The sequence below is a fragment of the Ctenopharyngodon idella genome, chromosome 15 (assembly GCF_019924925.1).
Source record: "Ctenopharyngodon idella isolate HZGC_01 chromosome 15, HZGC01, whole genome shotgun sequence".
Taxonomy (NCBI): domain Eukaryota; kingdom Metazoa; phylum Chordata; class Actinopteri; order Cypriniformes; family Xenocyprididae; genus Ctenopharyngodon; species Ctenopharyngodon idella.
In genome coordinates this window covers 12453711-12481484 of record NC_067234.1, presented here as the reverse complement: position 1 = coordinate 12481484, position 27774 = coordinate 12453711, and the positions used below count along the sequence as shown (strand labels likewise).

The window sequence follows — 27774 nt, the reverse complement described above, 5'->3', positions numbered from 1 at the left end:
ATACATCACTGTTCACAGCACAATCTCCTGAAATGATACACGCACGTGGGCCTGCGACAGAAGAGAAGTGTGAAAGTGTGTGCGAGACAGAGAGGAAAAATCCAGGCAGGTTGTTAATGATCCATCCGTTGGTTTAATGTAGAGAATAATTGGTTTGAAAGTGCTGGGGTGCATTTTGCCATTGGCACTTCTCTATTTATCTCCATTAACTGCAGCTTCATTAGAGCTCACACTCCTTACACAGCTGTCAATCACAGCATCACAACTTCAGGATGTGTGTATGAAAGCCAGTTCCTCTTTGTTGCTGTGTTTAGCCTTTAAATACCTCAGGCGTTAACCATCTGTGTATTCAGCGACTCGAAAGAAAAGGCCATATACTGTGCTGGACACATGAGCCTATTTGAGTGAAAAAAAGTGCATGATGATCCATATTTTACTGTTAAAATTTGTTTTATTTATGACTAAAAAGTTCTGGATTTTGCTACAGATGGGAAACAGGTTAAATACACTGTAACATTTGGAATTAGACTAAACGCCACGTCTAAATATTTAATAGGGCTTGTAATCTGGTTCCTGTTTGCTGTTTATATTATTCTATAAACAAGCAAGCAATTTTAAGAATGTAACAGTTATGTGTTAGTGTGCACCATTCACAATTAACTGCCAAGTGATATGAACATCTCAAGAGGATGCGAATTATTAGAGTCTTGCTCTTTCAAATTGTATGGTCTATGTACATATAATGATCACGTCTAGGCTGATTATGTGCTGTCTGTTCAAGAAACATGAGAATTCATACAAGAAATCAAAATATGCTGCAGTTCACAAAACCAAAATACTGCATTTAAATTACAACCCTGTGGACATAACAAATAGCCTAACTACTTTTCCAAAACAATGTTTGAACAACACATTAAGAATTCAAAATCTTTGATGTTTTTGGTAACAAATGAATGGGAAAACATGTACAATAGTTCCCCCTAGTGGTCACAATGAACGGCAGATAATTCATAGTAGGCCTACATACTAACAGCCTGTTCCAATACCCACACTTGCGGTCTTGGCCACTTGAGGGCGCATGCACGCAACAGGAAGTGTGCGCGCAAGACTGTGCCAGGTATGAAAAATGGCAAAGCATAGTACACTTAACACACATTAAATCTGGGAGCTAAGCATATCTATCCCAGCATATGTATTTCACAACATCTCTAGGAAAACTTGAAATGAATTAGATTTCACATATAACTTGGTATTAAAATGTAAAGTGTTGGAAATGTTATTTTTGCAGAGATGAGTATGAGTTATAAAACCTTTAAAATGTCTGTTCGGTCCCTATGTGACAAACACAATTTATGAAGTTTATTATAAAGAGTACTGAAAATCATAGTAAATTAAAACTCTTGCATTTTTACAACGCTGTGTTGTAAGTGTGTCCCTTTGGGTAATCAAAAGTTAAACGTACACTTGTGGTCTTTGCACCTACTTGAACACTTGGGCTAAATACAGGAAATACGTCATGCAAGAAGACAAGTGGTCAAGTGCAAAGACCACAAAGTGGGTACTGGGACGTGCCCTAATTCTGAAAGGGTATGGATGACAGGAAGAGGAAATGTCTGAATTCAAATAAATTCAACACAGTAACACGAGAGGACTTTCATTAGTCTAACAAGATGGACAAAACAGATAACGTAAAGTGTGCTAGTTAAGATTTTCCTCTTGTAAACCTTATTCAATGTGTTTGGCTCCATTTTGAAGACTCTGGAATAAATTAAAGCATACTGGGAAACTGAAAATAGTAAATATAAAGCTATATATATATATATATATATAAAATGTTCAAAAGAAGTTTTTTTTTATGTTTTTAAAAGAAGTCTCTAATGCTCACCAAGGCTGCATTTATTTTATCCAAAATACAGTAAAAACTGTAATATTATGAAATATGATTACAATTTAAAATAAATGTTTTCTTTTTAAATATATTTTAAAATGTAATTTTAATATATACACACACACACATTGCCGTTCAAAAGTTTGGGATCGGTAAGATTTTCTAATGTTTTTGACAGAAGTCTCTTCTGCTCACCAAGACTGCATTTATTTAATCAAAAAAACAGTAATATTGTGAAATATTATTACAATTTAAAATAGCTGTTTTCTGTTTGAATATATTATAAACTGTAATTTGTTCCTGTGATCAAAGCTGAATTTTGACATCTGGTGAAAATGTAAGTTATGACAACGTTTTACCTAAGACATTTAAAAATACTGTTGAATTATAAAAACTTTAAAACTGATTTGAATATATACTCTACTGTTCAAAAGTCTAGGGTCAGAATTTTTTTTTAAATAAAACACTTTTATTCAGTAAGGACAATCAACAATATTATTACAATTTTAAATTATGGTTTTCTATTTTAATATACTTTAAAATATAATTTATTTCTGTGATCAAAGCTGAATTTTCAGCATCATTACTCCAGTCTTCAGTGTCACATGATCCTTCAGAAATCATTCTAATATGCTGATTTGCTGTTCAAGAAACATTTATGATTATTATCTGTGTTGAAAACAGTTGTAAATAAATTTTTTTGGGAAAGAAATTAATACTTTTATTCAGCAAGGATGCATTAAATTGATCAAAAGTGACAGACATTTAGACATTTAGAATGTTACAAAAGATTCTATTTCAAATAACTGTTGTTATTTTGAACAATGTTTTCAACATTGATAATAATAATAAATGTTTCTTGAGCAGCAAATCAGCATATTAGAATGATTTCTGATGGATCATGTGACACTGAAGACTGGAGTAATGATGCTGAAAATTCAGCTTTGATCACAGGAATAAATTACATTTTAAAATATATTTAAAAAGAAAACATTTATTTTAAATTGTAATCATATTTTATAATATTACAGTTTTTACTGTATTTTGGATAAAATAAATGCAGCCTTGGTGAGCATTAGAGACTTCTTTTAAAACATTAAAAAAAAACTTCTTTTGAACAGTTATATATATATATATATATATATATCTTTATATGCAATTTGTTTTGTCATAACATGTTCATGAGAAATTCCTACTGAAAAAGGAAATGTATTTTTTCTAGGACTCTTGCTATTGCTATAGTCCCACCTTCAAAGTAAGTCTGTGGGAATTTTTAACCCATTCTGTGATCTAACAAGTGAAAATCATAATCCTGATTGCTTAGAAAAGCAATAGCATGAACTCTTCGCATTAAGTTGCATGATTTGAGGTATCATCTGAGTAAATGGCTTTGCCTTCAGAAGCATCACTAATAAGTCCAATGGTAATTTCTTTAATACCACGTGCGTATTAACTTAGGATCCTGCAAATTTCAGTTGTCTTCTTTCCAGCTTACTCTCCATCACCTCTTTCGGGACTGGTGAGGTCCAGTGTCTCTGTTAACTGTATTTGTTCTGGACCTGCACTTCCCTCCTCTTCTTCTGTTACAGCCTCTAATTCTTCATCCAAACCCTGCAGTGGTTCTTGAATGCTATGGGTGGCTGGCATGACGTCAGTCAGACTGCTGGACTCTTTGCTCTCATTTAAACAGTCCCCGTCCTCCGTTGTTCCTTCTGCCGGTCCATGCCTCCGTATGGTCCTGCGGTTTCGGCTGTGGCGTGATTGATTGCCATGCAGTGTGCGTCTGCGGTGCCACTGGCTGAGAGACTTGTGTGCTTCTGCACTGAGTTGCCGCTTCGCTAGACGAGGCTGGAAGCTGCTAATGTAATAAAGGGCAGCGTAGAGAGACGTAAGGTAGTAGCCACCTGGGAGAAAGACAGAGAAAGCAGTTCTTTAATGAAACTACTGAACTATTACACTCTTCCTTGGCCAAACTTCCATTGATGGTCATTCATTTGAATATTCTAATGCAATAATCGCTTCAACCAACAGACATGAAAAACAACCCATGGCAACAGTGTTAAAGTAGCCCAATTCCACAGGAAAACAGTGGACTTGGCAACATTGGTCCCACCCAATTCGGGAACTTGGGTATCAAAATGTTTCCATGTTTCCACAACAAAACCCACCCAATTGCTACCCAAAACTAGCCCAATCGGGGACACAAATAACATGATATTTAGTCCATGAAGCGACCCAAATAACATGAAATTTAGCCCCTGGAATGCAAATTTTACCAGGGGAACCCCACCAAAATTGCGTTCTGGGGGTAAAATTCATGTTTTTGGTGGGGTTCCCCTGTTAAAATGTGCATTCCAGAGGCTAAATTTGTTATTTGGGATCCCTTCAACCACCAGACATGAAAAACAACCCGTGGCAACAGTGTTAAAGTAGCCCAAATCCACAGGAAAACAGTGGACTTGGCAACATTGGTCCCACCCGATTCGGGAACTTGGGTATCAAAATGATCCCAGTGCTTCTCAGTGCAGGGTTGCCAGGTTTCCACAACAAAACACACCCAATTGCTACCCAAAACTAGCCCAATCCCGTTTCAGCGGGGTCCCTTGGTAAAAATTGCGTTCCGGGGGGTAAATATCTTGTTATTTGGGATCGCTTCAACCCGCAGACATGAAAAATAACCCGCGGCAACAGGGTTAAAGTAGCCCAATTCTGTTGGAAAACTGTAGACTTTGGCAACACTATCCCAGTATTAAATAAGACTTGAGAGGACGCTCATGTCCAGTTTGTAACTCATATTTATGAAAATTCCAATTAGCATGTGAAGGCAGCATAAATTACCTTTCATTACAAAAAATTCATTACATATTTTAGTATATGTTTCAATTCTTTAAAGCTTTTATCCTCATGTTTTTCCAAATCCCAATGAGTTATGTGCATTTGGAAATTTGGTGCCAACTGTGTTTTTGTAAAGAGTCACTTGAATGCTGTATGCCCACATGAGATGAAGACTGCCATAATTTCTATAAAATATTATTCATGTTTTAATTATTCATGCTGCTGCGGTCACCCCTCTCAGTATATTTTGCCATTTTGAAATGACATGATGTGAAAAATTAGAAAAGTTGGGGGTTATTTATAATTATATTTTATATAATTTTCAAAATCTCAGTTGCTATTCTCTCCCATTATAAAGCTTGGAAGAGCCAGAATATTATTTAATATAACTAAGATTGTTTGACTGAAAGAAGATAGTCATATACACCTAGGATGGCTTGAGGGTGAGTAAATCATGGGTTAATTTTCATTTTTGAGTGAACTGACCCTCTATGGTATGGTCTATGGTATGATTTGCAATCCATCAATTCAAACAGAAAAATAAGCATGAGAAAAGTGTAAAGTGCCTTTGATGACACAGTTCAGAATAGTCGCTAATAAAGGGATTGGGATTGTCCTTCCATTGAGATGAATAAGAATGCCAATGGATAGATCTCTACAGGTAATATAGACCCTCTTGGTTCAGACAAACAGCCATTGATTGAGCCAGAAGCTGACATGTTGGACGGTCACAGCGTCACAGCCAACCTACCAGTGACTTATTTCTAGATGTCACTGCACATTAAACTAGTATTGTACAGTAAATACTGTTTATGAATGTGAATGTGTGTGTATCCCCTACCCTCTCCTTGTAGTTGCATGGGGTCCAGCAGCTCCATCATGTAGTCCGTGTCAACCTGTAGTATAGCTACATCACTACGCAGCAACACCCACGTCAGGCACGGCAGGAAGTCATCTGCCCCGAAAACCGTTCCTGACACAAAACAATCAACATATTAAAATCTTCTACATGATAACAACACAGGTATTCAAATGTTTTAAGTGCCTTGCGGTAATCATAGCTCCATGGGTATGTATGGACAGTGCTGGGTTGTAACTATTACATGTAATCAGATTCCAAAAATTAAATACTTGTAATTAGATTAGATTGCATTTTAAAATATTCATAATCTAGTGACCTATGATTTCCGGGCTGCAGAAAATGCAGATGTATTCGTGGAATCCAGTCATAAAAATGGAATTTACTGTATAACTCAGAATGTCACAGAATTTGTCAAATTTTTTATGAATAAACAAAAAGTAGTTCAGTACACTTAAATCAAATCATGATATTGACTAGTGTCTGTGAATATTAAACCGCAAAAAGACTATTTAAATGTGAATACTGCATGTTCTGTTTCTGTGTGAATGAATGCGGTTTCATTTACCACACACACACTGAGAATTAAAATTTAAGTATAGTTGAAAAAATACAACACAATTTGAATAATAATAATAATAATAATAATAATAATAATAATAAATAAAATACTATTTATAAAATAAAATACTAAAAATAAAATAGTATTTCATAGGCCCCAAAAATGTAATTTTTGTTACACTTTTAAATTTTTTTAAATTGTATAAGTTTCATGATTTCATTTAATTAGACATGCTTTTTGATGACTAAAATTTAATTTAACCATTAATATGGAGTACAAAAAAAATTAAAATGGAAAAAATGGAATTTGGAAAAAATAAAATGGATTTCATAGGGCCCTAGTAATCAGACTACAGTTTTTATTGATTACATAATTTTCTTACAATGGCAGTAAATTAATCATAATTCATTGATTCTCCCTACTATAAGCAGGTCCCTTCTACTTAGTGTTGTATTTTGATTGTTTTTATTTTAAAATTCTTTATTTTAATTTTTTATTTTTTATGATTTAATTTTTTAATAGCTTTTCATTAAACTCACGAATCCCAATCTGGGAAACCCTGATGTAATGTAATATTTACTGCACTTCATGTTGATGGTAACAAAGAATGCAATATATTTTCTTTCTCTTTGTATTTTTATATCAATATGATATAACATCATCCTATTCAAATCAATGTGATAAATGAGTTTAGTCAAAAGTATTCTAAAAGTAATCCAAAAGTAGTCCAATTATATTACCTTAAATGTGTAATGTAATGGACTATGTGACTAACTACAATTTTGCCATGTAATTTGGAATCAGTAACTGATTACTTTTTGATTACAATTTGTAAGTAATCTACCAAGCACTGACCATGGAATTGTTGGTTATATGGAATGGGGAGTCATTGGGAGTAAATAAACAGTTCAGAGAAAGTGGAATGTGGAATGACCCACAGACTGACATTGACCACGAGAATCCAGAAAGTCTGCATTGCATCTCTACAGTAGTCTACTGTACTTCACTCACCAGGCTTAGCATTAGCATTCATGCTATGGTAGATATTCTTGCAGACTTTGAGCAGGGTGTTAACTTTTTTACTAGGTGAGTAGGCCTCATGCATTGCAGTCCAGCGTTGCTGGATCTTTTCCATCATGCTGGAATCAGGTACCCCGGCCCCGGCTGCGCCCTCCAGCTCCTCCAGGCTGCGGTTCTCCAGTGTGCTCTTGTTGGTTTCTAAACGCTGCAGAGTGCCATCATCCCTGCGGGCTGTCTTTAGATACACGTAAAGGTGAGCGTAAACTGGCTTCAAAGCTACTTTATGTAAGGCAAGCTCCAGCATAGCATCTAAAGGCAGAAAGAAAAACAGATTTGTGAATAAATTTGGTTTTAGTAGAGGCGAATAAAAGATTTGTTACTATTGTATATGGAATTCTTGTTAGACATTTACTGTATGTTTTGTATGTACTGTAGCACCATAACCAAATATGTTTATTATTATTATTATTATTATTATTATTATTATTAAAGACATACTTGTTAATGAAGTCTTTCTGCCATACCACCCTCCCCCTTTTTATTTTCCTGCACTTTCCTGATAAGATTAAAAACAATATACTAGCAAACCTTTTGCTAAGTGTGACCATAGAAAGCTCACGTTCATTGTGTAGGCATACCTATTATGGCCAATGGAGAAATTCAGTTGGGTAACACTTTATTTTGATGGTTCACTTTAGATGTTCTAGTAACTATGGCCCTGTTTCCACCTGGCATCCGCCTGTATCCGATTGACCAAAACACATCTTAATGCCAGGTGGAAACAGGGCCTTTAAAGGGGACCTATTATGCCCTTTTTTACAAGATGTAATATAATATATGTCTCTGGTGTCCCCAGAATGTGTCTGTGAATTTTCAGCTCAAAATACCCCACAGATCATTATAGCTTGTCAAATTTGCCCCTATTTGGGTGTGAGCAAAAACACGCCGTTTTTATGTGTATACCTTTAAATGCAAATGAGCTGCTGCTCCTGGCCCCCTTTCCAGAAGAGGGCGGAGCTTTAACAGCTCGCGCTTCGGTTGCTCAACAACAACAAAGCTGGAGAATCTCTCGCAGCCAAAATGAGGATTGTCAGTAACGGTGTTTAGCCTTACATTGTTCAAACCGGAGTCGGACACTGATGGAGAGACTCAGGAAGAAGTTACAACTTTTAGAATGAAACTGGATGTTTCTGAATGGTTAGTTAATAAAGTTGATTCAACTCATCGACTAGCATGTGCGTCATGTTAATCTTTTGTGCAAATCCAGTATTGAATTGACCCTCATTTGTGAAGCAGTCCGGTGTAAAATGACGACATGGCAACAACACTCTACTACAACAACTCTACCTCTTCTCTAAAGCAGCCCAACATAGCCTCACCCCCTTTGTTGCGTGTTCTTGGGGGCGGGGTTTATGTAGATTTTGGGGTTTGTGATGTCACTAACTCAGGAAGAAGGTTGTTGTAGTCCCTACCAGCCATTTATTGTAGTCCTTAAAAAGCGATTTCTGTAAAAGAAAATATCTTCCATTGCATTGAACTTAGAGCGTCGTAACTTTGCAGATGTTGTTTATGTTAAAAAGTGAAATCATAATCAAGGACCCCTTAAAGTAACTTTGCAACTACATGTCAACTAGCAGTTATTAGAGTATTAGTAGACTGTTAGGTTGGGTTGGAGTTTGAAGAATAAGTTGACATGTAGTTGCAAAGTTACTTATCAGTGAATGTCTGTTGGGGAGCATCAAAATAAAGTGTTAGCAGATATTAAGCAGACAGTCTACTAACACTCTGACTGCTAGTTGGCATGTAGTTGCAAAGTTATTTATAGTTAGTAGAATGTCTAAAGTGGCCCATCGAAATAAAGTGTTACCTTCAATTGTAAATCAATTGTATTTGTTGATAAATTAATACAGATAAGCTGAAAAGTTATGTACGTTAATCATTTTAAAAAGGAACTCAGGTATTATAATGAAATTTAATTATAATGCCTATAACTCATCCCCAACACATCTCCAGGTCATACCCAGCTCAAAATCTGGAGTGTCTCCAAAGCTGTCTGTGATGCTTTGGATCTCTGGACAATCAAACAGCATTTCCCTCAGGGCAGTGAGAGCCGAACGCACTTCCTGCAGCATCTCGGTGGAGGTCACTCCAGCATCGGTTCCACTTGTAAGAGTTTGCTCTACAAATCCCCTGACAGCATCTGCAAAAGCCCCACCCTTCCGTTCCGCCATCTCCTGAACCCGTTTACTCAGTCTTCGCTGTGGCGACACAAGCCCACCTAGAGCCTGACCCACTGCCGAGAGGCGGTTCTTCATCTTATCTGCCAAATGGAAGCGGGGCGAAGGTAGGGATGGGGACGGGCTTGAAGCTTGTTCATACTCCTCCTCTATACTGCTGACTGACAGCGAGTCCAGCTCTAAGCAGGGCGGTTGAAGCAGAGAGGAATTCAGCCATATCTTGTCCTCTATCCACGACACACGGTGTGGCGACTGAGGGAGAGGGCTCTGAATGGAGTCTATGCTTGCTCTTTTTAGGGGGTCTTCCGTGCTGGCGTTACTCGCCCTTCGAAGCACAACTCCGCTTGGGGTAGTTGGAGTGACTGGACTCTTCTCAAATGATCCTTGGAGAATAAACAAAGACGTGAACTTACATAACACTTTCTAACAGCCTCTTTTTTATCAGCACATCCTGTTGTAATATATAAACATTAGCCGCTTTTCCACCATCAGGCCGAAGGGTTCTTGGGCCCTGTTTACACCTGGTATTAAGATGCGTTTTGGTCGATCAGATCACAAGTAGATGAGAGAGACACATACCCGTCTACACCTGGTGTTTTAATCTGTCTCTTTTGTCCACTTTCAACCACTTCTGTCCTGATTTCTTCGAGGGGAGGGTCTATGAGCGGGCAAATCTAATGGACGAAATAAGCTTACGCAATGAACATGTCTGGAGATTACATAAAAACATACGGAAAGCAGCAGCTTTCGTTTCTGCTCTGACAGCCACGAGACCGCGCTGAACACGGTAAATGCATGTTAGAAAACAGAAATGTTTAGAGAACACTGTGCTTAGTATGTTTTTTGTCTTCAAACCAAACTTATGGCTTCAGCCGGCAAAGTTAATCCCGTCTGGCTAATGCGCTTCCCATAATGTTTATTGCGTCAGTAGGCGGAGAGCAGGCAGTGTTTAGCAGCAGTGAGCATTTACCCTACGACCGCAATCTGGTCAAATGCGTTGTCACCTACCTCTGGAAGTGGTCGAAAGTGGATAAGGTCAAAACATTTTACACCCTGATTACCTCTGTATTTAGAGTTGTCCACTTGTGATCCGATCGGCCAAAACACATTTTAATACCAGGTGTAAACAGGGCCTAAGAACACTAAGGAATGGTTCCAGTTATACTTCCACTTGAGCTTGGTTCAGCAAAGCAAAATTACAAACCGTCCCACAGTGGAAAATGTAACCATATCTGTACCGGCTGGGCACAAAATGGAACAGTTAAGCAACATGAACGGTTTGGCCCAACAGTGGAAAGTAGGGCTGGGACAATACATCGATTCTCGATACAATGATTCTGTATCAATTCTGATATTTTGTCTCTTTAATCGATTCTGAGCTTAGTTTTTAACAGCAGATGGCGCACTAGGCTTGTTGTTAACCACACACTCAAATGCTCAAGAAGAAGAGTGCCGGAGAGCGCATGTGCATTTGGCTGAGTCATGTAAGTGGTTAAATACACTTGCACCTCGGCTCAGAATGCTTTTATGACACAAGATTAATGTAAACAGCCCACTGCGAACACCCTTGTAATTTGCTTCAACCTTTTCGAACTTCATGAATGATTATTTTAGGTTTAGGTAGTGTGTGTAAAGGAACTGGAAGCAAGCAGAGTAACGTTATGTGTGCTTCTAAAGCACGTAGTGCCATCTGATGTTAAAAACATTGCTCAGAATACATTCGGAAAACATCAGAATCGATCCAGATTAATTGTACCGTGAATTGAGAATCGATGTATTGTCCCAGGCCTAATGGAAAAGCAGCTATTGTTTTTTGCTTCCATGAAATCAGTGTTATTATTGATGACTAAAACTGAAACTATTAAAAATCTTTTTCGTTATTTGAAATAAAGCTGAATTCAAATAAAATATAAAAATTCAGAAATATTTAAAACTTTTTAAACTGAAATTAAAAAAAATTTAATTGAAAACTAAAAATATAAAAATAAAAGCTAATTGAAAATATTATAATAGTATGTAAATAATACTTAAATTGCCTGAAATTATATAACTAAAGCAAAAAAAGTCCACCACTACCTCTGTCATGGTCAAAACTGCTAGAGTTGTCCTTGGCTAGTGTAAATGACCTCTGTTTCAGTCCTCTCCCTTCCCATGCTCTTGTGGTACTCAACCGCTTGTCTCGCCTGATTGGACGATTGATTGGGTTGGATGAAGAATGAGTAAGCCAATCATCCCCGTGCTCTTGAAGGTACAAGGGATTGATGAAGCACAGCGCACCACTGGCGGCTGTAACCTACCAACAAACAGAAATAGTTTGAAGATCACATCTCCCATTGGTGATGACTTTATAGAATATAACTGCAAGTGTTAATCATTGTGGTTCAAATAGATAAGTGGAAAAAAAAATGAACACAAATGCCCAATTGAAAAGAAGAGATCCCTATGGACACATTTGTTGTGGTGGTAAATTTCAACTTCTTTGTCCATAGCAAAGACTTTAGAATAACACAAGACGTGTCACTCGTATTGTTTTGAATTGGAGAAACTGCGACACGCAATATGGCAGAATAAGTCCCGCCTTCTAAATAAGAGCCAGTCGCCGATTATTAAAGTCATCGCATCATTGCAGCGGCCGTTAGAAGCTCCGGTTTATATAGAAACAGTCAGACGCGTGCCTCCGAAATGAGACAAAAGAGACGCGCATTTAGGTCTGCGCATGCACATTAGCTTGATCCAGCCTGAAAAATACTATTTTTTTGTCATGATTTGAGCGTTTAGAAAAAAAATTATGAGACAGTTGTCAGATTTCATTGGTGATTACAAATATGAAATTTAATCGAAAGCTTGGCAAACAGCTTTGGAGAATTTGATGTTTCCCCATTCAAAGAGATAGGAGCTGCACTTGCATGCCCGAGAGGCATTTCAAAGATGACCACCGAGTGAAATGACTTGTCTTAAAGGGACTTTGTCCATAGTCAGTGCTGGGTGGAATACTTACAAATTGTAGCCAGTTACTGATTCCAAATGACATGACAAAAATTATAGTTAGTAGTAACATAATCCATTACATTACACATTTAAGAAAGGTAATATAATCTGACTACTTTTGGATTACTTTTAGATGACTTTTGACCTAACTCGTTTATCACATTGATTTGAATAGGATAATCTTGTGTCGTATTGATATAAAAATATAAAGAGAAAGAAAATATATTCCATTCTTTATCAACAACATGAAGTGTGTGAAATATTACATTACATCAGGTTTTCCAGACTGGGGTTCTTGAGTTTAATGAAAAGCTATTAAGTAATAAAAAATAAAAAATTAAAATAAAGAATTTTAAAATAAAAACAAAATACAACACTAAGTAGAAGGGACCTGCTTGCAGTAGGGAGAATCAATGAATTATGAATAATTTACTGCCATTGTGAGAATAACATCTTTTTATGTAATCAAAATCATGTAATCAAGTAACTGTAATCTAATTATGAGTATTTTAAAATGCAGTATAATCTAATTACTAGTACTTCATTTTTGGAATCTGATTACATAATCCAGATTACATGTAATCAGTTACTACCCAGCACTGTCCATAGTTGAAGAGGTTTGGGAATTTTCTTACATTAAAGCACCCACTAGCATTATAAATTGATGTTTGGACAAAATATACCCTTCAATAAGTCTTGGTTTGACGAATAATAATGGTTTTGATAACTTTTTGTCAGTGTCTAGATGATACATGTCAAATTTCATGAAAACCAGACAAACAGTCTTAGAAATGTGGTTCCATTTTTGGTTTCACTTTATTTTGAGGTGTCCTTGTAATAACACAAACAATGACTAAGTAATATTAATTAATAGCATGTACTTACTTAAGGGTTAGGGCTTTATGGTTAGTCACATGTCGCTTATGCTATGGATTGTAATTATGCATAATTTATACTACAGAAAGTAGATGTAACATTAAGGGCCCTATCATACACCTTGTTTCAGCTCGACGCAGTTATCATTTTCACACCCAGCACCACGTTGTTTAAATAGCGTTGTTTAAATGGTCTGAAAACGAGGTGTGTTCAGGCACGTTGTTGGCGTGTTGCTATTTTGAGGCAACTGAAAAGGACTGCGCCATTGATCAACTGAAACCTGGTCTAAAGTCAATGGCTTAATATTTGTTTTGTTATTTAAAGGGCGTGTTAGTAATATGTGCCTATATGCGGGGGGGGGGGGGCGTGAGGGGGGTCTCTGGGGTCTCATTGAGAAATAAATGTTTTTCTCCAATGCATGTTGACCACAAAAGTATTGGCATCCAGTATTGGCATGAAATTGCAAAGCCATGACTTCCTGTTCAACAGGAGTATAAACATGAGGAAACACAAAGACCAAATTCCCTCATCATTCATTACAATGAGTAAAACCAAAGAATATAGTTCTGATGTGCAGCAAAAGATTGTTGAGCTTCACAAAATAGAAAGTAGCTGTAAGAAAATAGCTAAAGCATTGAAAATCCCCATTTCCACCATCAGGGCAATAATTAAGAAGTTCCAATCAACTAAAGATGTTACAAATCTGCCTGGAAGAGGACGTGTGTCTAAATCGTCCTAATGTGCAGTGAGGAGGAAAGTTTGAGTGGCTAAAGACTCTCCAAGGATCACAGCTGGAGAATTGCAGAGATTAGTTGAGTCTCTGGGTCAAAAAGACTAAAAAAACAAGTTATGAAGTAAAATATCTGGCTTCCACCAGACTGCCTTCCGTATTCAAGTTACGAAGAAAATGTAAACAGGCGTTATGTCAGTTACACTTCCCAATGAAAGGTTAGAATTTTGTGAATTCTTTGAATGAAAGATCAAAAGGATAAACAATGCAGATTTATTTTCACAGCCATTTGTGAAAGGCACTGTATATCACCTATTTAATACTGAACAAATATTGTAAAATTGAAAACATTAGAGAAGTACAGCAGAGCAGAGAAGGTCTGTATCACCTGTATGGTGCACAGGACTGTTTCTGGCATTTCTGCAGTGTCTTGTGTTTCTGAAGTCATACTGTTAGCCTGCAGATCTGAGGAGGGACACAGCCAGGTCTCTGGAAGTCAAACACACAAAACCCTTGAAGCTGAGAGAGTCTGACTGGCATAACAGCAGATTTATAGTGTAGTACAGAGAAGGGTGAATGACAGGGCAAGCACTAACTTGGACCAAGCAGAGGAACAAGATGATCTGGTAGATTGTTAAGGGTGTAAACCCACGAGGGAACCAACAAACAGACAGGTAAAACATCCCTGAGAGAACATGCCAGATAAAAGAAACACATTACAACACATTATTTATATGGTTTAGCACTTCTAATCCTTGGTGTAAGGGAAACAAGCAGATTCTCATTCTCTTTCTCTGCAACAGCTTGCCCCATAGCAGAGTTTAGTATAATTTACTATCTAACACAGATAGAGCTTCCTGTTATAACGTCCTGTTATCAAGTAAAACAGACGTGCTACCTTATCAACAGCTGCAAGATAAAAGTAACTCATCCCCACCTGCTCAGTGTATAGAAGTGCAGCAGCTGAAAGAGATCAGGGAAAGCCAGATGTGACGTTGTCAGTTGAAGCGCTGTGAAAGAAAAAGACGAGTCACTTTGCACTTGCGCTTGCACTCTGAGTCATAAAGGGAAACTGGACAGACTAGTCATGAACTTCAAAAGAACACGGATGTAATGAGGAAATAGGATAGCTGTAGTGTTCATGATGTCAATTAGAACTGCATGTGCAAATGGAGAAGAAGCTACTGTGCAGAAAAGTTTACTGAACTTTACACAAACTTCTCATGTGCACTGCATAAACTGTTCACACGTGGATTCCCATAGTGTCTTTCCCATGTCTGTTTGTAACAGGAAATGTAGAAAACGTGCATGCTTACATCCTTATCATGCCTGACTCTGACTCTGATTTTTTTTTTTGATAATTATTGATCTGGAGAGTCCAGAGAACTGTACTGCACTGGTTTGGTTCCAATTGGGCGAAAAACCTAGGACTAGTTCGCAAAAGTAGTTTTTTTTTTTTTACATAATTGCGAATATTTAATAAACGATTTGATTGACAGCCATGGTTCTTGAGGCAACGTTGTTCAGTATGAGATCTATCAAATTATATGAATATTGTGTGGATGTGTGAAACACCAAGTGATTACAGATTTCTTTCAAAATTCTTACAGACCTCTAGGACCATGAGTCGAATATGCCCACCAAGTTTCGTTCTGATCGGCCTCCGATAACCTTGTCTAATAACTGCTCAAACTTCATTGGCCGATGGCGGACATGTTTTTCGTGATGTCCTCATAGACAATCATGGTAAGCTGGACGAAGACACTGCATGTCAATTTTCAAGGGACTATCATTTGCGTAGTTATAGCTGTTTTCCTGGGTTTTTTTCATGTTATAGCACCAAGTAGTGGCCAATCACTGCGATTTGATTTTTTTTTTTTTTTTTACTGTGACCAAAGATCGAGCTCATACACGTGTACCGAGTTTGGTGAAAATTTCTCATTCTGTTCAAGAGTTATAGCCATTTTAGTAAAAGAGGCTCCACCCACTCAGGACGTTTTGGTGCCCCTTAGCGAACGATTCGAAATTTAAACTTTTTTTGACAACTTTTGATATTCAGTTTCCAGAGAACATTTCTGCACTGGTTTGTTTCCGATGAGGCGGAAAACCTAGGACTAATTCGCAAAAGTAGGATTTGGACAAAATTAAAAATGGCGGAAAATGTTTCCAGGCAGAAATAAAATTGGAGATATATGTTTTGTTAGCCAATAATTCCAATGATATAAAGCACTTGAGTCTACGACAAATGGTCTAAGAGTTATGAGCAGTTTCGTGCTTTAATTGCTGTACCACCACCTATTGGCCAATCAGGGTCATACCTTGTCAGTCTCTCCCCAAATTGAGACCTACCATCTGGCCAAGTTTCAAGTCTCTAGGCCTTACAGTTTGGTCTGCCTGATCAGGTTTACGGCAGAAGAAAAATAATAAAAATCCTTACAATCACAATAAGGTTTCAGCACTTTGTGCTTGAACCCTAAGAAACCCCAACTGGGACAGTAGTTGATATACAGTAATAGTACACAGCTATAAAATGTGAACAGCATAGCTGTTGGAAGAGTTGACAAGATGCTGATAGTGATAAATGTTTGAGTTCATGTTGAAATCTGACTTTTGGTTGAGTATCACTCAAGGATGAAGTAGTTTTCAGTACCAGTTCCAGTGGCTATGATGGGGAATTCTTTGACCGGCTCCCCGCTGTCCCCTACAGACACGCACAGAAGCTGGTCTTGAGGCAAAGACCCTTGGACCACCAGGAAACTCTGTGGAAAGGAACATTTAGATTATTTCGCCGTTATGCAAGTTTAAAGGGGTCATGACATGAGAAATACAATTTTCCTTGATCTTTTGGCATACAAGATTTCTTTGTATCATTATTACAACCTGCAAGTTCCATAACTTAAAGGGATAGTTCACCCAAAAATCCTCAAAGATACTCAAGCCATCCTAGATGTATATGAGGTTGCTTTTCCGCCGTAAATTAATGCATACGTCGGTCTGCCGGAAGCGCGTTATTATGGTTAATAAAGTTTTAAATATGGATATTTTTCTTACAAAAACACATTCTTCACTTCAGAAGGTCGTTATTAACCCTCTGGAGCCGTATGGATTACTTTAATTATGGATGGATGCACTTTTTTGGCTTCAAAATCTGGCCCATCCTTCACTACCATTATAAAGCTTGGAACAGCAAGGATATTTTTAAATACATCTCCGATAGTGTACATCTGAAAGAAGATAGTAATATACACCTAGGATGGCTTGAGGGTGAGTAAATCATAGGATAATTTTCATTTTTGGGTGAACTAACCCTTTAAAATGTCCTCGTCATCAATTATAAAGCAATTATATAATCAAGCTATAAAAAAAGCTTTGTTTGGATCCAAGGTGGCATGTGACGTCACAGGGGCACAATCATTTGCATATGACTGCCTCTGGAGCAAGACAACAACACCTAATTTTATATCATCGCATTGTTGACTCAGCCCACTGGTGTTCAGTCGATGAGCAGCGAGTGGATCTAAAGTAGTTATTTACGATAAGATTGTGATAATAACAAGATTGATGCCACACAGATGTTGTGTTATTCCTGGCTGTGGAAAAACATCATCTTTGCATAAGCTGCCGAAGGATACCGATGTCAGAGAAAAATGGATTCAGTTTATTTTTAACGAACGTCCTAGTCACGTCAGTGCTGACTTGCGTGTTTGTACTGTACATTTGACCAACGACTGTTTTGAGCACAAATCGCAATACAAGACTGGCTTTGCCCAAAAACTTTTGCTCAAAGATCAGGAATCAACTGTTCTGGAATCAGCAAGGACCCCACAATCTGTAAGTAACATATTTCATTTATAAACCGGTAATAACAGTTAAATTCATAATGAACAATCCTAGTATTTTTACTTCAAAGAACGCTCTCTTTATAATGGCAGAAGCTGTCAATCACGCAGCGCAAGTTTATCTGGATGTTTATCTTGCCAAAACTCTCGTTTTAGTGACACTCTTACACTACATAATAAATATTTTACTGTATTTACATTGTGCTTGCATTGTTAGCTATGCTGAAAGCATTTCGTGAGAGTGTGAAATTGCAATGCCGAGATCACTGCATTCACTCAATCATCTGCTCAATGCTCATCACTGCAACCTTCCATGTGTAATGCAATAATCAACACTTTTCACGATTCGTTAATCAGCTGTAATAATTAAAATGTGGTAAAAGTATTCGAAAGGATTCCACGCATAATACTTATTTCAATTGCAAGGATGTCAGCCAATCACAGCAGTGGGCGTTTCCAGTGAAGTCTCACAGCAGACACGCCCCTTCAAACAAAGCGTTCAAATCAGAGGGCGAAAAGCAGGGTAGAAAATACCCATTTATTTCTAAATTATGACGATTATTTGAGGTAAAAACCACATTAACATTATAAATGCACCTCAGGAAACATATCAATCCATTTCATGGCCCCTTAAACCAAAAGGTGATATTGAGAGCACTGAGGACTGAAAAACTGTGAAGAATGTTGTATCATTGTCATATGAGAACTGAATAAGTGACACAACCAGCATTGACATCAAGGAAGCGCTCACTTTGTGGGTAAGCTCTCTCTCACAAGAGGAAGTCAGCGCACACACAAGTTAGGTGCCAAAAAAAATCCAAAAATAGATGACAGTGAGAGCTACTGAAGTTATCTATTTAGTTTATTGAAACCAATCATGAATATGCTGCTAACATATTCACATCGGTTATATTTAATTCAAACATATTCCCCAAACATATAAACAACAAGAACCTTGTTTGGAATTTGACCACAGGGGAAGTGAGATGAGATCTTTTGATCATTTTGACATCACTCACTAATTATACAGAGTAAGAGTATGTGGGACGATAATATCTTTCACAGCTTTGAAAAAACTGTTTTACACACATTTAATTTAACCACCTCTGCACAGAGACTATTAGACTATTTAGACGCTTCTAAAAAGTATGATACTGGATCCTTGGATATATTGGTCAGGATAAAACTGAGATTAAGTAACTGGAAAACTTGATTTTGAACTTTTTATATTACATAGATATTGTATTATCTTTAATCATTACGTGTTGAATGAACATTTACACCAGAAAAAGCAATGAACAAAGTAAAACTGCATAAGGCTCTATACCACCATTCTGAATCAACACACTGTAAATAATCACTTTCACAAACTGTAGAACAGATCTCACCTTACAATATTATCGTTCTTTATCTTACCTTACAATACTGTGGTCCTTTATGACACCAGTGCTCTACTCTTTCTCTCTGCCTCTCCTTAAGTTCACTTGCAATCATGCATTCTTATCTAACTCTACTTCTGCAATTGTGTGCAACATAATGACGGTTTGTTTATTCCGTACAAGAACTTATGTACACATCACTGGTTAGGTTAGGTTAGGTTAGGTTTTTAAATAATTATATTATGGCACAGCTATAAACAGGAAATTATGACTGCCACTACCTTAAGTCAATCATTGAATAAACTCCCTAATAGTGCACATTACACTTCCACTATGCACTTAGACAAAGAAATGGCTTTTATTAAACAGGGTCCAAGTTCACTAAAGGGAACAGTGAGTTCCTATAATAACTATTTACAAAATAGCATCAATAATACTAAAGGCTCAGTGCTCAGCAACACAAGAAATTCACAGGACTAAACCTAAATGGCTTTATTAAGGCAGTTCATTAAATAAACATATAATAGCATCTCTGTTGATCCTAGAACAACATTCCAATCAACCAATCAAAAAAGTTTACAGTTTATGTCAAGTTTAGGCTATATAATGCCCCTTTTCACAAGATGTGATATAAGTCTCTGGCTGTGGTGGACAAAGTACACAAATCAAGTACTTGAGTAAAGGTACAGATACGTATAATAAAATATTACTCAAGTGAAAGTATTTAGTGCTCCTTTTCCATTTTACTTGAGTGAAAGTACAAAAGTATTTGATGTTTAATGTACTTAAGTAAAAAAGTACTGATTGATGAATGTTTATGTTGTAATTTTATATAGGCCACTTATATAATTTAATTTAATTTTATATATTTTATATAATCTTATTGCTTAAAATAATTATGAATGATTATGAATTGTCAAATAGCCAGCACTAGTCAGTATGGATGGAAGATTAGTGGATGCATATACATAATATGTCATGTGTGTTGACAAACAATATAAAAACAGATGAAACATATAGGGCTAAATACATAACATTTTAAGAAATTGCTACAGCAGCGGGGAAGATGAACATGCATGTCTTATTTTAATTTGTGTTAGAGTTGCATGATTCTGGATAAAATGAGAATCAATATTTTTTGTTTTGTTTTGTTTCTTTCAAATAGAAATCATGATTCTCCCATGATTCTGAATAGACAACTAAACAAAATTGCGTATAATTATTTAATAGAGGTCAAAATATTAATTGCTGCAGTCTATTTAAAAATATTTAATTAATTAATTTAATAAAATGGGTTTGAATGAATGATTTAATGATTTCATTACTGGATGAATCAATGTTTTTGAACAAATCTTTTGAATGAATCATTCAATGTCAAATACATTTTAACAGTCACTTGTTGCCCCCTAGTGGCGTAACGATGTAATCGATACAACCGTTATTTGAAGCGGCAAGTTAGTTTTAAAATGTGATTTGATCTGATTGAATCGAGATCGCGATCTGTACTGTAGACACTGGTGTGGACGTGTCGCATTAAAGCATTTCAGTGGGCTCAAACAGATCGTCCGATTCGAGCATGAACTGATTCTTTTCAATCATCCTGTTAAATCTTTCACAAATCACATCAACAATTAATTCGCGAATTGGACTGATCGTATTGCAGCTGTTCTCGAGTCAACAAATCACTGATTCAATTATCAGTTCAGAGCGACTCTCTAGTGAATGAATTTCACTGTCTGACTGAAAATTAGCCAAGAACTGGGGATCCTCTGAGTGCACGCACGACTGATGGCGAAAAGTAAATAAACCTACTAATGTTGAATTTTAGGATTAATTACTGTAACTGAAAATCATATTTAGGTCACAACTGTCAGTTGTTTTTGAACTAAATCTGCTGTAAAGGGCGATCTGTTTGAGCCCACTGAAATGCTTTAATGCGACACGTCCACACCAGTGTCTACAGTACAGATCGCGATCTCGATTCAATCAGATCAAATCACATTTTAAAACTAACTTGCCGCTACTCACACCCAAAATGTGTCTGTGAAGTTTCAGCTCAAAATACCCCACAGATCATTTATTATAGCTTGTCAAATTTGCCCTTATTTGGGTGTGAGTAAAAACACACCGTATTTGTGTGTAGGGCTGTGTATTGCCAAGAATCTGGCGAAACGATACGTATCACGATACAGGGGTTGAGATACGATATATTGTGATATATTGCGATACTGTAAGAAAGGCGATATATTGCGACATTTCTTGTTTTTTTTTCAGAAAAAGGATGTCATTTTACAAACCCGATTCCAAAAAAGTTGGGACACTGTACAAATTGTGAATAAAAAAGGAATGCAATGATGTGGAAGTTTCAAATATCAATATTTTATTCAGAATACAACATAGATGACATATCAAATGTTTAAACTGAGAAAATGTATCATTTTAAGGGAAAAATAAGTTGATTTTAAATTTCATGGCATCAACACATCTCAAAAAAGTTGGGACAAGGCCATGTTTACCACTGTGTGGCATCCCCTCTACTTCAGTCTGCAAACGTCTGGGGACTGAGGAGACAAGTTGCTCAAGTTTAGGAATAGGAATGTTGTCCCATTCTTGTCTAATACAGGCTTCTAGCTGCTCGTCTTAGGTCTTCTTTGTCGCATCTTCCTCTTTATGATGCGCCAAATGTTTTCTATGGGTGAAAGATCTGGACTGCAGGCTGGCCATGTCAGTACCCGGATCCTTCTTCTACGCAGCCATGATGTTGTAATTGATGCAGTATGTGGTCTGGCATTGTCATGTTGGAAAATGCAAGGTCTTCCCTGAAAGAGACGACATCTGGATGGGAGCATATGTTGTTCTAGAACTTAGATATACCTTTCAGCATTGATGGTGCCTTTCCAGATGTGTAAGCTGCCCATGCCACACGCACTCATGCAACCCCATACCATCAGAGATGCAGGCTTTTGAACTGAGCGCTGATAACAACTTGGGTTGTCCTTGTCCTCTTTAGTCCGGATGACATGGCGTCCCAGTTTTCCAAAAAGAACTTCAAATTTTGATTCGTCTGACCACAGAACAGTTTTCCACTTTGCCACAGTCCATTTTAAATGAGCCTTGGCCCAGAGAAAACGCCTGCGCTTCTGGATCATGTTTAGATATGGCTTCTTTTTTGACCTATAGAGTTTTAGCCGGCAACGGCGAATGGCACGGTGGATTGTGTTCACCGACAATGTTTTCTGGAAGTATTCCTGAGCCCACGTTGTGATTTCCATTACAGTAGCATTCCTGTATGTGATGCAGTGCTGTCTAAGGGCCCGAAGATCAGAGTAAGAGGCTCTTTTTATACCCAATCATGTTGCCAATTGACCTAATAAGTTGCAAATTGGTCCTCCAGCTGTTCCTTATATGTACATTTAACTTCTCCGGCCTCTTATTGCTACCTGTCCCAACTTTTTTGGAATGTGTAGCTCTCATGAAATCCAAAATGAGCCAATATTTGGCATGACATTTCAAAATGTCTCACTTTCAACATTTGATATGTTATCTATATTCTATTGTGAATAAAATCTAAGTTTATGAGATTTGTAAATTATTGCATTCCTTTTTTATTCACAATTTGTACAGTGTCCCAACTTTTTTTTCAGTGTCCTAACTTTTTTGGAATCGGGTTTGTAGAAAAAACTGTCATAAAGAACACACCACCCCATGCATAAAACCTTAAACAACTTTTTTGGAATCGGGTTTGTAGAAAAAACTGTCATAAAGAACACACCACCCCATGCATAAAACCTTAAACAACTTTATTTTATTTAATCAATACAGTATAATTTAATCAATACAGTATAATTTGCATTTATATCACTAATCACTATTTTGTGCAATCTAAGGGAAAATAGTAAAGTGACTGCAGGATTCTTTAGGTGTATGTTTTAAAAGTTCACAGTATAGCAGTTTTTAATTTCCAAACTATTTAACAACTAGTGCATAGTCCATTTCATGACTGAATATCTGTTTGTTTTATATTTAATACTGTAAAGCTGCTTGCTTTAAAGCAGTCTAATGTATAAAGTGCTATTTAAATAAACGTGCCTTCAGTGAAGTGCTGAACAGAGCTGGTGCAAACATATCCACATCGCTACGATCAGATGCTTTCTTAAATCTGTCACCGCTGTCATTTTTTTTGTGTTTATTTTGTTACTGAGAGGAAAACATGCAGTACATACTACATATTCTGTCGAACGCCTCTCTCAGCAGCGCGGATGGCATCAGGATATTAAGTGAGCTCTCAGATTCAATGCGTTTCCCGAGTTTTGGATTTTAACATGGCCTATTTTACAAACAACTGACTCTTGTCGATCTCCTTAGTGGTTTCTTTATAGTTGAAGCCAAAATGAGTCCACACTAACTAAAATTAAAAAGGTGAAATCATAATCAACCACCCCTTTAACATCCATGGAATCTTTTCATTCCACAAAAGGTTCTTTATAGTGGAAAAAGGTTCTTCACACTAAGAAATAAATGGTTCTTTTAAGAACTGTTTTCTGAAAGGTTCTTTGGGGAACAATAAATGATACCAGGAACATATGTCTTACTTGGCAAATTTACAGTGAACCTATTTTGGGTTCCTTTTAAGCCAGCCATACAGTCATTTTTAAACAATAGTTAGGTTAAATAAAACTGCCCAGCACGTTGGGCAAACATTTAACCCAATTGCTCGGTTTATCCATTTTCAACCCAACATTTTTAGAGTGTACTGTTGAAACAGACTGAATTAGCAATCATTGCTAAAAAGAAAGTAAAGGCACCCACCCCAGAAGGTCTGCCCCACAGAGCGGCATGAGCCCCATGTTTGTCCCAAGGGCTCTTGGGAGCCCAGGCATCCTGACACAAGCGTAAACCTTGCAGTAGACTCAGGACTTTTGTCTGATCCCTGGAGACCCCGTTGGGTACTGTGCTGGAATCATTTTCTCTATGAGAAATAAAAAAGATGTTTAAATAAGCATTAAATATTTAAAAAATGCATATGGAACAAAATGGTGATTCTGAGGATTGTATCAGTGTTATCTCTCACCTGTTCCCACTGGTTGTGAATTCATCTTTTGACTCTTTCATCATCATTGGTCCAACAGAAGAGCCCTGGACCTGTTCAGGAAATTTGTTCCAGCAAAAGATCTTCCATTTTAATTATGATGATGTAACCCTGTTGATATTTAGAAACAGAGAAACAAAAGAAAATGGTGAAATATTGTTTCTCTCCAAGCCCACATCCTTTCATTTGTATGTCTTTTCAATTGCTCTTTCTTTGTCATACAGTAGTTCCTTGTTAACAGTTGTACGTGTTTTATCAGCAGTGAAATCTGAAGTCTAAAAGAGATTGTCTTTTTTTTCTTTTCTTTTTTTCTCAAATTTAGGGGTGGAGTTTCTCTTTTGATGTGCAACTGTGAAAACACAGGGCCATGTGCTGTGACAAAAACAGCCACTTCCAACTTGATGAAACACACTATGTGGACACACCAGCTCATTGCTACTCATTATTGCAATTTATCACATTTTAGAACAATAGTAAAGTCATTAAAACAATTGCACTTTATTTTACAGTACATGCACTTACAGTGTACTCACCCAACAAAGAATATACAGTAAGGTAACTACATGGGTTAAGGTTGAGTAGTTTAGAATTAGGTTCAGGGTTAAACTACACATCTTAAATTTGTCTACATAAAAAACTGGCACAGTAGTTCACACTTTGGATGGATGATGAATGGATAAATGGTTAATTTCGCTTACATGTAGGCCTTCTTCCGTTTGCTTTAGTTTGACAGCTGGGAGATACATTGCTGGGTTTCCTCTGACAATAAAAAATAAGCACAAATTATTTTGAATTCATTGGGTGAAAAAAAAAAAATCTTTCTGTGAAACAGAAACTTACCATGAAATTACTTTTCACTGCTGTAAACTTCATAATCTTACACACTGATCTCCTGAGTACACACACACACGCATATACACAGACGTATACCAGTCATTTAAATGGTTTTGCAGTAAACATTTTTTACAGGGTTTTAGAAAACATCTTGAATGTCGAGTAATTAGTGGTGTGATTGCTTTTTCCACGTACAACTTTTAGTATTTAGTCATCTGTAGTGGATTACGTTGTTCAGAAATTTGTGCAACACTGCTACTTTATTTATTAGGCTACTTGTGCCGCAAACTAAAACTTTTTGTCAGCCCTTTCAGCTGTAAGAACTGACAGTCTGTCTTTTCAGTTTATTCTTAATCCATGTTTAATGTCAATTTTATAATAAATAGTTCTCATTGCAGTGTGTAATATTTAATATGCACTTACAGTGCAAATGTCAGTTTTGACATTTCTATCAAAAATGGAAGAAGCACATGATTGCTCCCAGAAGTGTAAGCAACAGTAAATAATTCTGAACATAATTCCTTGGTAGACTACAGTACATAAACTTTTCACTTCTGTACTGTTTTGTCCCATGTCTCAAGAATAAGTTGAGAAATATGCAATAAAAAGTAACAGTCTTGGAAGGATGCAAACAAAAGTCTTTGCTGAACTCACATGTGGTGTCTTCAAAATGTCCTCCTACATGAAGAAAAGACTGAACATCTCTGAAAGCTGCTCCAAACACCTCCACCCACTGCAAGCTTACGCGTGGAGTAACCAAGACTCCACATTACGAATCTTTTCTGCACTTAGTCACGTCACCTACAGTGAGATTCACTTTTGGTCTGTGACATACATAGAAATGTTAGATTTCTGTCACACTAAAGATCAGTATCAGCTTTGACAAGTGTGACAGAACTCTTGGTGATGCTCTTTGTGTCTCTCACACCATAAGCTCCACCTATATTCATGACTGTGGTAAACCTCACAGTGAAAAACTTTCAAGTGAAAGTCAGATAGAGCAAAATGATTATAACTGAATGAGTGTTACAGTACTACATAGATCAGACAAGTTCCATTTTAGTCTAGCCTGCAGTTACATGTCAAAAAAAAAAACCTGTTTCCTTTTATGATAAGTATAAGTTCTGCTAGTAATAGAGCTTAAGGGAACACAGTTACCCATGTTCCTCTTTGAATTTCCTCTTAAAATAAATGAGAACATATTAACCTACAATAAGGTCAAACTCAAAGCCAACTCTAAGCCCTAATAATTTTAAAAGGTTTTACAAATTTATGAGATAGCATCCTATATCTTCTATATCATTCTATCTTCAGCAGTCAGACAAACATCTCAAAAATGTGAAACTACATGCTGTCAATAATAAATCTGGCATACTAATGATTACAAATATTGTTTTAACCAGAGATAGTTTCATCACACTGTAAACATAGCAACTATCATTGAAACTATCTATGGAAATTCGTATGCGATAATGATAATAAGATATTGTCCCTAATAATTAAGGGTTACGCTTTATTTCGATAGTCCTCTTTAGACTGTTACACCTACAGCATCTGCGAACTGCCACCAGAGAGCTCCATCCCTTAGTTCTTTACTTTCACAAACTGCATTTCCCATAGACCTCTGCCCAGACTCATTTTCCCTTTGCACGTTTCCTATTAGTCCTGGGCTATTTAAGCTCCCCGTGTTCTCTTACTCTTTGCAAAGTCTTGTTAGCCTAGCCTGCAATTTTGAGCTTTTATATTTCTGTAATTTTTCCTGTGTTTAACTTGTGCCTGTTTATTTGGATTTCCCTGCCTACCTGTGAGTTTAAGAATCGGTTTGCCCATTGTTTTCAACTTCTCTCCTGCCTAGTGGTTTGTACTTTGTTTGCTTAGTTGGACTGAACTTTGTGTACCAAACCCCTGCCTGTTTACTAAACTACGTTTTTGTTGTTATCATTAAACTGCATATGGATCCTAACGACTCCGCCTCAGTCTCTTCTTAACAGAAGACGTCACTGCAACTGGATCCAGCAGTGGTTCAACAGCTACATAAAATTGTTACTGCACAAGTGAAAATGCTGGCCAGTCACCATCAGCAACTCTGCAACTCTGACTAGGGTCCGCATTCTTCAAACTGCTCAATGTCAATGTAAGCCTAACATTTGGGTATCATCCTCAATCCAGTGGACAAACTGAGCACCTAAATCAAGATCTGGGAAAATTCCTCTGTGCTTACTGCCATCTGAACTGGAGTCCCTTCCTTCCTTGGATGGAATACACTCAGAATTCCCTGTTCAAACCTGCTACTGAGACCACCCCCTTCAAATACATACTGGGCTTTTAACCCTCACTCTTCCCATGTTCCAAAGAGCCATCAAATATCCCTGCAGTCGACGACTGAATGCAACGCAGTGAAACTGTGTGGGCCCAAGCCCACGTCCACTTGCAAAGCGCCATCTGTTGACAGGTCCTAACTACTCTCCGGACCAGTAGGTGTGGCTGTCCACCAGAGACCTCCATCTGCGGCTTCCTTGCAAGAAAGTCCCAGGTATGTTGATCCTTTCAAAATCATCTGTCAAATTAATCCTATATCTTTCAAGTTACAACTCCCTATCTCACCCACTTTTCATGTTTCTCTGCTTAAACCAAGGGT

The 27774-nt window shown here is 37.1% G+C and overlaps 1 protein-coding gene across 3 annotated transcripts; it reads right to left on the bottom strand.

Annotated features, from left to right (window-relative positions):
* Positions 1-431: 431 nt before the first annotated feature.
* rinl (Ras and Rab interactor-like) lies at positions 432-27774 on the bottom strand. 3 transcript variants are annotated; one of them, XM_051864054.1, is made up of 14 exons: positions 25791-27774; positions 25143-25194; positions 25001-25061; positions 24285-24413; positions 24023-24182; positions 16646-16754; positions 14933-15005; positions 14592-14680; positions 14384-14484; positions 11478-11694; positions 9185-9784; positions 7156-7473; positions 5565-5696; positions 432-3792 (listed from the first exon to the last, which is right to left on the bottom strand). In XM_051864054.1, the coding sequence occupies exons 4-14, from the start codon at positions 24329-24331 to the stop codon at positions 3380-3382; spliced, it is 2259 nt and encodes a 752-aa protein (XP_051720014.1). In that variant the 5' UTR covers positions 24332-24413; positions 25001-25061; positions 25143-25194; positions 25791-27774; the 3' UTR covers positions 432-3379. The 3 variants fall into 3 exon arrangements, with proteins under 3 accessions (XP_051720014.1, XP_051720015.1, XP_051720016.1); XM_051864055.1 differs by lacking the exon at positions 25143-25194; XM_051864056.1 differs by lacking the exons at positions 24023-24182; positions 24285-24413; positions 25001-25061; positions 25143-25194; positions 25791-27774 and adding an exon at positions 19251-19410.